We start from the raw sequence: 13613 nt of genomic DNA, 5'->3' as shown, positions 1-13613 counted from the left end.
TCTCAGAGGATGGCGTCACTATCTGCTTGGGTCTCCATTTATTGTGAAGACAGATAACACTGCAGTTAGTCACTTTATGTCCCGACCAAAACTGTCGAGCAAACAGGCTCGTTGGCAGGAATTCCTTTCGGAGTTCAATTTTATGTTAGAATCTGAGGAAATCACTAATCACGGAATGCCATGACACAATTTGGGCGGGGCATCCCGGAGAGGAACGCACTTGTGCACTACTACAACGTGCATACTACTGGCCTCAAATGCGGGATGACATTGCAACATATGTAAAAACTTGTCTTATTTGTCAGCAAGATAAGGCAGATCATCAGAAAGAGGCGGGCTTGTTGGAGCCCCTTTCCGTTCCATCCCGGCCATTTGAAAGTGTATCGATGGACTACATTATTGGGTTGCCAAAAGTTGAGGATTTTGGCACTATCATTGTCGTGGTGGACCGTCTATCAAAATATGCAACTTTCATTGCAGCGCCTAAGTATGTATCCGCGGAAGAGACAGCTCAACTCTTCTTCAAACATATTGTCAAATACTGGGGGCTGCCTAAGGACATCGTCAGTGATCGAGATCCTCGTTTCACTGGCATATTTTGGACTGAGTTGTTCAAACTTCTTGGTTCAACTTTGAGCATGAGTTCCAGTTTTCACCCACAATCTGACGGACAGACGGAGCGCTTCAATTCTATGCTAGAAGAATATCTTCGGCACTTTATCTCTACTTCGCAGAAAAACTGGGTAAAACTTTTGGATGCGGCCCAAATTTGCTTCAATGCCCAAAAGAGCTCTTCCACCAATAAGAGTCCTTTTGAGATTGTTACTGGCCAGCAACCGCTACTCCCTCATACAGTGGATATTGAACGAAGTACCAAGTCCCCTCAAGCAAAGAGCTTTTCTCAAGAGTGGAAACGAAATATTGAAATTGCTCGGAGTTATCTTGAAAAAGCTCAAAAACGGTATAAAAAGGCTGCTGATCTAAAGCGCCGTTTTATTGAATTCAATATTGGAGATCTGGTAATGGTTAAGCTTCCCGACAGAAATGTTTACAAACCAATAAGAGGGAAGGACTCAAGATTGTCACCAAAATACATTGGACCATTACCCATTGTGAAGAGGATTGGAAGAGTTGCATACAGAGTTGAACTCCCTTCATGGTGTAAAATCCACAAGGTCCTTCATGTTAGCGTGTTGATGCCATACTTTTCAGATAAGGAGGATGCATCTAGAAATGAGCCAAAACGACCTGTATTTGAACTGAAGAAAGCTGGAAAGAAGGTTGCTGAAGCTATTCTTGACCATCGAATCACTCGGACTTCTAGAAAAGATCATCAGGAGTACTTGGTCAAATAGATGGGATGCAGCAGCGAGGAGAATACTTGGGAAAGAGTAAAAGATCTCGGGGCCTTCAAATCATTAATTGAAGAGTATCATGCATTGATGGCACCGAGGACGTCGCCAAAATAAATGGGGGAGAATGTCAAGGACCGCAGCTTTACTTAGCCCCTTGACACTATCGCAGCCGCAGTTTGCCCAACTTCGGCCGCACATTGTAAATATTACTTCAAGTTTGAGTTGTAATTTTCGTTTCATTGTAATAGTTATTTTAATTGTAAAATAGCTCTGATATTGGTAAAAGATTAGTATGATTCCTCGTCTTTTAAACGTCTACTCCCGTCACTTGGGTTTTTGTTCAGAATGCTATTATAGGGGGTATTAGTCATTCAAAAATCTTTCAAGCTCACTGGTGTCCGCCCCCTGCACCAGCATTTGTAATTTTCTGCTTTCATCAATTGTAATGTTCAGTTTTCAGCAATCAATGTTCAATTTACTTTCAATGTATTCAAATTCTCAATTGTAAGCTTTCTACAAAATTGCAATCAAATTTTCTTTCGTCCCGACGCGACCGAGAAAAGGCGGAAGGTAGTCTAGCGGAGCAGACTATTGCCGCACGGTGTCCCTTTCTGTGCCAAGAAGAAAGGCACCCCGTGAAACTTGGACTTCAAACTTAATGACACCATCACTGGCTATGCCTCTATCTTGAACGCCATGACTCATGTTCACGCCAATTTTTAGATCAATAATGTCAATGTACTTCATGTCTTGGTCATGAATATGGTCCAAGAATGCCAGTGGCACATTTTTTTCACCCTCAGATGCTTTAGTGGCTTCATCTTCAATGGTGCTACCCCGCCACAGTATTGCAATATTAGTGAGTTAAAGGTACATAATCCCGTCACCATATGTCCAAAGTTCTAATACTTATTATTATTACTTTATAAATCTGACAATGGACCCTTATCTGTACGTAGCTAGATTTTTCTTGAGATCCATCAGACCGGATAGAACAGTCCTTGAGGAATCAGAAAATGACATAGGATGGATTCGCTTCCCTCGATCTATGAATGGGAAATGACAAGGACATGCTTGTCAGATTAAACCATCCTCTTGACCATAAGTAAGAATAGGAATTTCGGAGCCAAAAGCTAAAAACCCCCCCCACTTCTGTTGGAGTTGTAATTCCAAAATTATCCAGCCAATTTTAAGGTGAGGCAAGAGTGTTGTTTCTACAATTGACGAGGATCAGTCCTCTCCTTGCAGTTGCAATCAAATTCATTCTTTAAACCAACTAATTCATCTTCATCTTCACAAATTTGACAAATCTGCCTGCTCAAATGTCCAAATTCTTTAACGAGTTTATTGAAAAAAATTGGGGTGCCGTCGCAAGTGTTATTACCCATAAACTCTTCTTTCTCGACATAAAAAATTGGTGGGCCAATTTAGTCCTCACCTAAATCAATGGACTTATCAATCGTTGCTTTTTTTGGGGGCCATCAATCCATTTTGATACATCTGCTGCTTCAATTTCTCCATTTGTTAACACAGTTGTTTCGTCTCTATCACTTGTTCCAACTCTTCACTTGTAGATGCAGTTGTGCTAACTCATTACGTTGTTAAGTCATTATGTTGCATGATTTTTGCTATCTGAGCTTCACAAATTCAGGTTGTAGCTGAGTTCAAGCGAAATATGATAAACACTCCGATAACTCGTTGATTCAACCTATGAATACCAAGAATTAGCTAACATAGATACGACACTTTTAATAATTTATTAATTTGTCAAAGCAAGAAACATCCATCACAGTGTGTGCTCAGCTGAAATATAGAGAAAACCTAATTGACTTTTAATCATATTTGCACCATTGGTTGTTAACTTCTTCAAAAAATATTTACTAAGCCCCTGCTTGGCTCCAATTTTTTTTAAAACTCATTTTCTTCCACACACATTTTATGGGCCACCTAAAACTTTTATCAACTTTTCAACCATATAGGGGCCAAGTCTAGTTCTATAAAATAATAAAATAACTAAATGAACACGGTAAACCAAAATCTAAGATGATAAAAATGCCAAGCCCAAACTGTTTCCATCTTCATTTATATGTTATCAAATTCATTTTTTGTTTAAGTTTGTTTCAGATTGCTTTATAACTCTCATCTGGATATACTGGTATCAACTGAAAATCCAAACAAACTTGCTTAATGTAGTTAGGTATTTGGTTAAAAAGCAAACCAGACATCCTACAACTGGATTGCATAAGTAATTGGGGTGCCCTTTGGTGAACTTCTCAGCCTCAAACGCATGTTTCAAAATTCCGTGAGGGAGTTTTTACTTTCTAAAAGTCCAGTCAGAGAAGCCCACCTATGTAGTTATTAAATATCTATTTCTTAGAGACTTTAAAATTTTTATTTGTGGCGAAGTTAAACCTTTGTTATGTCCCTATATTAGTTCTAGCAAATCTTGATTTTACCTTAATTTATCAATAATCAATATATTATTGGAAGTTTCTTAAAGTCCATCCTACGAACCCAATTTCTGAAATTAGAGCTTGCATTCCAAATCCAAAGCCAAACAGATCCTTAGACTATGTACTTCGTCATATATAGAGTAATCACTGATGGCAGTTCTATTATACTCCCTTGTTCGACTTAAACCTCCTTTAACCAAATCTAAATTAGTTCTACATGCTCTGTTCTCATTGCTCTCTCATTCTCTTTCAATAAAAAATGTTATTATTTTTTCCTAGAATGCTTCCAACCTTAGTGTCCTGGATACTTGCACATGCTATTTTGTCAAATATTTCTTTTTCTTTTTCTTTTTTTTTTTTTATCTGCAAATTAAGAAGCATTTATTGAGTGAGGTTTAAAATAAGCGAGAGGGAAAATGTGGAGGAATTAATTTGAACCATTAAATTATACAACTGTTTTACGTTTCAATTTATAGTCTGCCTTTTAAACTTCATAAAATGCCTGTGATCGATAAACTATTTTTTTTCTGTTTCTCTAGCTAGTAATTGAAATGGTTTTCCGTCTCTTTTTATTTGCTAAAATACATCAAAGCTCCCTCTATTTGAAATTGAAGACCATGCTGAGCAGTCTTACTTTTAAATCATATCTTGTAGATCAAGTCGTGAAAATGATTTCAAAGACAAAATGTAGAGAAAAATGCCATGAAAACCATCAGGCATTAGGTAGTTGAAATTGTTTGAATGGTAATAACTTTGAGTTAAGTTACACGAGGAAATCCAAGACTGCTCCTGTGAATTTTTTTTTTACAATAGACATCAACTCGTATCTTATTGACATTGATTACAGACAAAAACTATGAATGAGTTCTTGATAAAATAAGCACGATGAAACTCCTTTCCGAATCTCCCAAGTTGTTTGTTGGTGCAATTGCCTTATTTTAATTTTGACTTGTTATGGGAAAGCTAGTAGCACCCTCTTGGGGTCCTTTCATCTGAGAGATATTAAAATTCACGAGAATATGACCTCACGGGAATTGATATTTTTTTTTTAAAAGATTTGACATGTGAAGAGGTTGGGGTTTCATTTGCTGTTACAATCATTACAATGAAGTTAAGAGTAAAAACTTCATTTGCATTCTAAGTTTCTGTCAATCCATGCGACTTATTTTCTACTATATTTTCAACCAGTGAAATTCAAAAAATCTACAACATTCACGAACTGAACATTCATAATTGTTAGTTTCCGAGAATTTGTGAATTCTTATCTAATTTTTCACATTTATAAAAAAAATCCTACATGGTTCTTTTTCATAGCCGACTGCAAATTTTTTGAACAAGATTAATGCTCAGTTTTTTGTCGTTTATATCCATTTTTTGAAATCCATTCGGGGCATTGGCTTGGAAAATGTAGAGGGTCAAAGTGTTAGACTGAGATCGAATTGGGAGTCAAAAATAATTCTTATTTCATCAATTAAAAAAAAAAAAAAGTTAGTTCTATGAAGCCAAGGATACATAACATGGCATGGATATATGTCTGCACCAAATCGCTGCTAAAGAGTATAATTTTTTCCAAAAACTATGCAATTGGGAAACCAATAACTTATTCAACATTCATCCCTATTTTAAAGAATGTTTTTTTAATTAGGCTATAACTGGACCAGTTCATGGTTTTTCCTTACCAAAAAGCAAAAATGAAATTGAAAGTGAGTGTTTTCACGTGTTTCTTGGCTTAACCTTTTCCCCAGTGGTTTTATACACCCAACCGGATGGCAATTTTGGTGGAAACACATCATACCATGCATCTCACTTAAATGCTTTCATGTGTTTGTAGTATCCCTTTTTGTTCACATGTGGCATAACTTTTTTTTTTTAACAGTTCCAACTTCTGAAATTGCAGGGTCAAACTTTGGCTTTTCATTGCATATGTTGTATCCTTCGTCTCCCTGGCCGCTTCCGTGGGCCTATTGATACAAGATGCTCTGGTGAAATCTGGACCTTCAGCATGGACAGGAACTGCAGGTGTTTTTCAATGTGTGTTTGTATTAATCAGGTAGTTACAATTGGTTTTTTGGTTTATTTTTGATTGACAGAATAATTTGCCTTTTTTTCTTTAATTGGTTGCTGGTCCTCCCTATCTTTTCTGGTCATTTGATTCTTTCCTTCCTTTTATTTTTTCGGGTGGAGTGGTGAGGAGGGAGCAGATTCTCTAGTGCTTCTGGGATTTCTTGTGCTTTAGTGTGTGCTCAGACTCAATTCAGCACTGAGTTCCTAAATGTCAATGAACAACTCATATTAATTACAGTGGATCTTGGAAGTTTATAGTTTAGGATTCAGGGTTACGCCCCCCGCCCGCCAGCCCGACCCACACACTCACGCGCACCTAGCAACAACTTGATGTCATTCTTTTGCATTATCTATATTTATTTATCTCTTGGTTGATGATTTATGCGAAGTTTATGATATTCTTGCAGTGGGCTGATGTACTGGACTTCTCATTCTGAATAACCAAGTACCCTCAAACGTGGACTGTCTGCAAATTGAGATTGTTTGCCGGTTGTACATGCCTGTGTTTCTGTATCTGTTATGTTAGTTAGATACAAAGGTCGGTCTGTTTTAATAAAAAACTTTCCGATTCTCTTGTACAAAACATTCAGAATGTGCTCCAAAATGTCAGGGTCTCCCCCTTGGATCACATTTAGGTGGTGTATTCAATTTAGATTTTAAAGATTTTTTTATATACTCTAGTGATTGACTTTTGTAAAGTTAGTGTGATTTTTATTTATAGATTTGTCGTAAATTTGATTTGACTTTTATTTAAAGACTTATATAGATTTTTTTAGAATTTATTTGACTTTTGGAAACTTTCATTTTTATAGAAGTCCCATTGGGATTGCAATTCCAGTTTAGGTGGCACTAATGTAGTATAAAGGGGTTGCTTGAGCCCTTTTATTTTTATTTTTATTATTTTTTTTTTTCAAAAAATGCATTTTGTAATAGTGTTACCATGGAGAATGTGTGGTTAAAAAATAAAGAAAAATCTTGAGTTCGAGTGTAATATTATTTAATTTTATTGAAAAATGTATGATTGAAATTGAGACAAATGCATTTTGATTAAAAAAAGGGGAAGCCGGGGGCTCAAACAAGGGCTAAATAGTAATTGGAATTAAAGTGACAATTTCATATGTAAAAGTTTAAGTATTACACATTTTAAAATTAAAAAAATAAGTTTCAAAGTTTAAAAATCAGATTTTTATTAAAATTTATTTATGGTTTAATTAATTAATTAATTAATTATCTTAGCGATTAAATATGTTTAGGTCGCAAATCTATACAATTTGGTCATAAATTAACAATTTAATTGGTCACTTATTATTTTTTTGTTACAAATCAAAAAAAATTATTTCACCAATTATTTTGCGATTATAATTCAAAAAATTTGTAGGTCATAGTTTGTTTATCGATCAAAAATCAAAATATTAATTAGTAACGAATTAATTTTTAGTCATAAATTATCAAATTATTGGTTATAACTTATTTCTCGATCACAAATAAAAAATTTGATAGGTCACATATCACAAATATTATAGGTCACAATTTATTAAACAGTCACAAATTATTAAATTTTTAGGTTACATATTATTTCTTAGTCACTATTTAGTATTTATCTTTTCATTGTTCACATATTGTTTATTGGTCATAGATTAATCAATTCACTGGTCACAATCAACAAAATAATTTGTGATCATCATCAACACTTGCGACCACCACTTCAACACTGCTTCCAACAGCACCACCACTATCGTCATCGGCAAAACCATCACCATATTGATCACAAATTAATCAATTTATTGGTCACAACTTTCAATCAATCAATAAAATTGTCACAAACACCCACACCTTATCACACCACTCCAAAGCATCGAACCACCGCCAACCTCCACCAACAATGTCGCCTATCGTCAGCACCGTCGATATCACCACCACTACAAACACCTACGCCCCATCCTACTACTTCAAAGCACCGTACCACAACAAAAAACCACCAATGATGTTGCCCATTGCTACTACCATTGATATCACCACCACTATAACACCAATAGTAACACCACCACCATTGCGGCGAGCGCCTGCACACCAGGCTATACCACCGCCGCCGCCAGATCCACCACCGCTATAAAGCGTCACCACACAAAACACCACCTAAAATTACCACCACATAAACACCACCCAAAGCCGCCACCTCACAATCACCATCACCATCACCACCACCACCACACAAAACCACACAGCACCACAACCACCACCACAAGATCTCTACCATACAAAACAACATCATTTGTGAAGAGTCGTCGGAGTAAGAGAGTGGATCTGCCTCGCAGATATTGCTTCGTCAACGCCTAATCACGAACCACAAATCATAGCCCACAATATTTGTCTAACATCGCTGATCAATATAGTTGCGACATTTGTGCAAATCGAGAAGCGTGTTGAGCGGCAACGACGACGTCTTTATTGCAATAGCATCAACTGCGACCGCGTCTTCGTCGGAGAAGAGAAAGTAAGGGATAGAGAGAGACGAGCGAGGGAGAGGGAGGAGATGGGGGATGCATCTTTTGCTGGGTAGTGGGTAGGGGTTTTTTTAATTAGTTTATTTAAATAATTAATTAAAAAAACTGATTTTTGAAATATCAAACTTCCAATTTGATTTAGGAATTTTGAATAATTAAAGTATGATTTTGTATAATTTTCGTAAAATTAAATGAGTCATTTAACTCCACTTACTATTTAGTTATAATCTAGCTACACCTAAATTGAGCTTGTAACTTCAGTTGAACTACATAACATTACTCTTTAAACTTTTGCTACAAATACATCGAGGTTGACAGATCGATGTATAGCCCTCTCAGAATAGAGGGACCCACGATTTTTTATTAGGTGTGGCCCTACTTTGAGGGGCTCTATGTACACCGAGCTGTCAACCCTTGGTGTACAAGTAGCAAAATTCTACTCTTTATTAGAATGATTATGCTAGTTTTCCAGGGCTACATGAGCCCTCGAAAAAGGGGCGCCAAGTGGCTTCTCGGTAGACAGGGCCATGTAGCCTTGGATGTTTAGCCAACGTTTTTTTAAATACATATTTTAACATCAATCACTATTTCATAATATACTTTTTGAAATTAAATGGGCAAAACAAGCCATTAATGAGTTTTTTTTTTCCTATAGTACATGCCTGATCACATGATACAGAAAGTCAGATTTTTGACAGGATAGATATAAAGTGGATAAACCCGTTGAGCCTTCATGGACTATTTTGCCATCAGATTCAATTTTAAATTTACAACATTGCCCATCAAAATTTAACCCTACCATTCCTTTCTCACCAACCATAAATTTAAGGGTAGGAATGGAAAGTTAAAAATTTCAAAATGCATGACCGAGCAATGTCAGAGGAACCGTCCGATTTGTCTAACCTGGGGCTCACACTTGTTGAAGAATGGTTTGAAAAAACCAACCTGCTTCTTCGACATGGTCAAAAAACAGGGGCGCCAGGGGCCAAACACACGGTTAGCTTCTTCCTTACAAAATTTCCTGAAAATGTTGACATTAAAAGGGTGTTTGATAAGTATTTTTATGTAAAAATGTATTTTAAAATAGTAAATTGATGTAAAATATATGGTTAAAAAATAAGAAATTTTTTGATTTACGTGTAATATTATTTTAATAAAAAATGTATGGTTGAAAAGAAGAGAGAAAAATACATTTTGAAGAAAATGACTACCAAATGGGCTCTAATTAGAAGAGACATCATAGTTGGTTGGAAAGTGTGCGCATTCGGTGAGAAAAATAGTCCCATTCTGATGGTCATTTGTCAAAACACGTGTTTGACTATTCTTATAAGTTATCAAGCCCTTATTTAAGCTTTATTTTGAAGAAAAGAATGCATTTTTAAATAATGATTAATGGAGAATGTGTAATTAAAAATTAAGAAATAGTTGAATTTATGTGTAATATTATTTTATTAAAAAATACGTTGTTGAAAATGAATTTTGTAAAAATGAATTATTAAAAAAATGGGACTTGGCTAAAACTTTTTCTAATTTTTTTTTTTTGGTCAAACATGATTTTGAAATATCAAATTTTACTTTTCTATAAAGTAAAATTTAGCCAATGTGGTCAAACTTATCAGAGCCGATTCATTTTGACAACAACGATGGGTGTGGCAAAGAAGTATTGATTGAAAAGATGTGTTATTTTTTAAACTGTCCAATGACAACATATTATCAACAAAGTTGTCAAATTCATTGCACATGAAGCATTGCTCTTTTGACAAACTACCTGTTCGAAAATAGAGTAAAAAGTCGAAAAGTTGTACAATTTTTGAAAGAGGAAACAATTTTGACGTAATATTCTCATGACAAGGTTAAAAATACTATTAGTTGTGTCCTTGTTTGAGTCCCATTATTTTGTAAAAACAGATTTTGAAATAGTAATTTTTTGAAAAATGTGTTGTTGAAAAGTGAAATTTTTTTAGATTTGCGTGTAATATTATTTTATTAAGAGAATATGAAGGTTAAAAATGAGTTTGGAGAAAAATGTATTATTGAAAAATGGTGTTCTCATTTTGATTAAAAATACAATTTGTCACCAAACATATAAGGTTGTGTTTGGTTTCTTATTTTCAAGCCATTTTTTGTTTTTAGTTTTCAAAAATGCCCAAAATGTATTTGTTCTATCGTTCCAAAAATGCATTTTGAAAACAAGGAAAAATTTATAACTGAAGCTTAAAATGATTTTTTTCCGTTTCGAGTGTTTTCAATTACAAAACTCAAAACACACCAATTTTTATTTTTTATTTTTTTTTATCTAGGGAATGCTCAACAATACTTTTAAAATAAAATATTGTAATCTTATACAATTTAGTGAAGTATAAAAATTTTAAAATCCACAAAATATTTTTTAGTTTCCATTTTTTTTTGTTGATCGAAATTTGGAAGAACTATTATTTCTTTTTTAACTGTCCAATTGACAGCAAAATACATCTAGAATGATGAATGACGGACTAGCTATTTTCTTTACAACGATTCCTATTTTTGGTCTATAAATTTATTATTTATTTTTTTATTTTTGTAGTAAGAAAAAAAGTAAATTCATCAAGTTTAAAATATATATTATCTGGTAATATATTAGCATAAAATTATTATGTTTTACTAAATAATAAAATTAATTGAATAAATTTCATAAAACAATTTCTAAAAATTTTAAGCCAAACGCATTTTTTAGTTTTCTGTTTTGAGAAACCGTTTTTATAAATGACAAACCAAACACGTTTTCTGTAATTCGAAAATAGTCACTCAAAACAAAAAACTAAAAATGGAGGTTTATTTCTATTAGAATGATGCCAGTTTACCAAATTTAAAATATATATTATCTGATAATATATTAGCATAAAATTAATATGGTTTACTAAATAATCAAATTAATTGAATAATTGTCATGAAAAAATTTCTAAAAAATTTAAGCCAAACACATTTTCTAGTTTTTTGATTTGAGAAACCGTTTTTTGATGTGAGAAATCGTTTTGCAAAATGACAAACCAAACACGTTTTCTGTAATTTGAAAATAGTCACTTAAAACAGAAACGGAAACACAACCCAAACATATTCTAATATTTTTTATTTTGGACATTTAATTTTTTCGTTTTAAATTAGTTATAATGTTTTATATTTGTATTAAATTAGACTTTCATATCTACTTCTCTCCTTCAAAAAGTATGGGAATTGTTGACTTCTATATTTGTGAATTATAACATATATTTCATAAAGATTTTCAACTTCTTAAGATTACGTTTATAGTTATTATATAATAATGTTAATATACGTCATCATTCACAGAATGAAATTAATGTAAGACAATGTTTGACATGATCGAGAAGGTCAAGCAATTTCTTCTATTTATTCTTCGTACGTCAATTAGACTATCGGACAAATATTTAGTCTTTCTTGAAACTTGTATATCTTTGTTGTTTAGGTTGCAAAAATGCTTCTTATTTTTGAAGTCTCATCATTTCTAAAGCCCTTTTTTTATTCTTTTAGTAGAGAAAATCAATACTTTTGGCAAATTTTCATTTACTATTTTTGTATAAAAGAATTTTGGGAATCAAAGTGAAATAAACTAAGCCCCTATTCGATGAGGATTAAAATCAAAATTTTAATATAATTTGATAAAATCTGATTAAACATATGATTTAAAAATTGCAAGTCTCTTAAAATATGTGTTTAAAATTAATGGTTGTTTTTTATATAAATTAAAATCTAAATTTTAATCATTTTCAAATGATGGTTAAATGATTTTTAACCCATTCAAATTAGACCCCACATTTTAGGGATGTCAAAGTGGGGTACTTCCCAAGTTGGTTTGTCCTAAAGATGAACTAACCTAACTTTTTTCCAGTACAAGCCACTCATTATCCCGTTTGAGAGTCAGAAGACAGCAGTACACACACACACACACACACATTTTAAATTATTAAAGAAAAGCATTAAAGGGGGTTTAAAAATATAAATATTAGATTCAAAATAAATAAAATATAATTTATTCGCTTGCCCCCACATAGTAGCATATTTTTATCTAAATATTAGATTCAAAATAAAGAAACATACCTTCTTTAAAACACAATAGAGAAAGAGTATAATGTTCGCTAAAAGTACAAGTCGTAAGTGCACGAATCGCTTTCAAATAATAAAGTGGACCTTTCAAATTCGGATCGTCGATCTCTCGAGAAATGTATACTTTCAATTACACGGCTTTAATCAATTTAATTTTAACAATAAAAACAAACACACACAATAAATATTATGATTGTGAAAATGAGAAAATAACTAAGAACTATACAAAAATAAGAAAATATTAAAACTTGGAATTTTAGAGGCAAACATGGATGGGATTTATAGTTTCGTTTAAATGTCGCTTAATTAATTTCTCCACAAGTCAATTAATAAATTACTAATTTACGATGTTAGACCCGATTTTCCAATTTTAATTAATTGTCTCTCTCGAGCGAAATTAATCATAGTTGATTGATTTAACCTGCTATATCTTTATGTCGATTAATACCAAACAATCGCATTAACTCTTTGTGAAAATAGCTCAATAGATCACATAGGGTTATGAGTACATCTCTATCCCCTACACAAATCAAGGTTTCTACTATATGGTCTAACATGCACAACCTTCTTTCGAAAGAGGTACAAATCACATAATCATTTATTTGCTACATAAATGAAAATGCAATAAGAACAATAGTAGAAACACAATGAAACAAGCAATTTAATATTAAATAGCAAACATTGAAATTAATTAAATCTAGATTAAACTTGAACCATAAATCCTAATAGAAATAACTAGCCCATATTATACAAGTGATAAAAACGAGAATATTTTATACAATACATTGTAAATAGGAAACAATAATGAAGAAAATATAAGAGTGAAGATTAAACCCTTTTTGAATTTGGGTTCTGATGGCTTGATCTTGATTTTTCCCAACTATTTTTCTCCTCCAAATGTATTATCCACGTAGGGATGTCAAAAAGGTTTGGTGGCTCGGGCGGCCCATGGCTCGAACCAACCGAGCCAAAGCTCGGGTCGAGCCCAAAAGGGGGCAATTGCCCGAGCCCGGGTCGGCCCGTGAATCCACGGGCCAGCCCGTTTAATTTAAAAAAAATAACAAAAAAGGCAAAAATAGAATTAATCAATCCAAACACTATAGTAAGAGTCAAACCTATCAAATATAGTGTTGATGATC

General features: G+C 33.4%; 1 protein-coding gene across 2 annotated transcripts in view; it reads left to right on the top strand.

Moving 5' to 3' along the window:
• LOC111389109 (transmembrane protein 50 homolog) overlaps nt 1-6621 on the top strand; it is a 12447-nt gene extending 5826 nt beyond the window's left edge. The window contains exons 3-4 of one of the 2 annotated variants that reach the window (XM_023013965.1): nt 5706-5858; nt 6280-6621. In XM_023013965.1, the coding sequence (XP_022869733.1) occupies nt 5706-5858; nt 6280-6313 (187 nt within the window). In that variant the 3' untranslated portion in view covers nt 6314-6621. Of the gene's footprint in view, nt 1-5705; nt 5859-5992; nt 6161-6279 lie in introns of those variants that run through there. The other variant, XM_023013964.1, reaches the window with a different exon arrangement.
• The last annotated feature ends 6992 nt before the right edge of the window (nt 6622-13613 follow it).

The sequence above is a fragment of the Olea europaea genome, unplaced genomic scaffold (genome assembly GCF_002742605.1).
Source record: "Olea europaea var. sylvestris unplaced genomic scaffold, O_europaea_v1 scaffold563, whole genome shotgun sequence".
Lineage (NCBI taxonomy): Eukaryota > Viridiplantae > Streptophyta > Magnoliopsida > Lamiales > Oleaceae > Olea > Olea europaea.
Note: the sequence above shows the minus strand (reverse complement) of the source record. Positions and strands in the feature narration are given on the sequence as shown.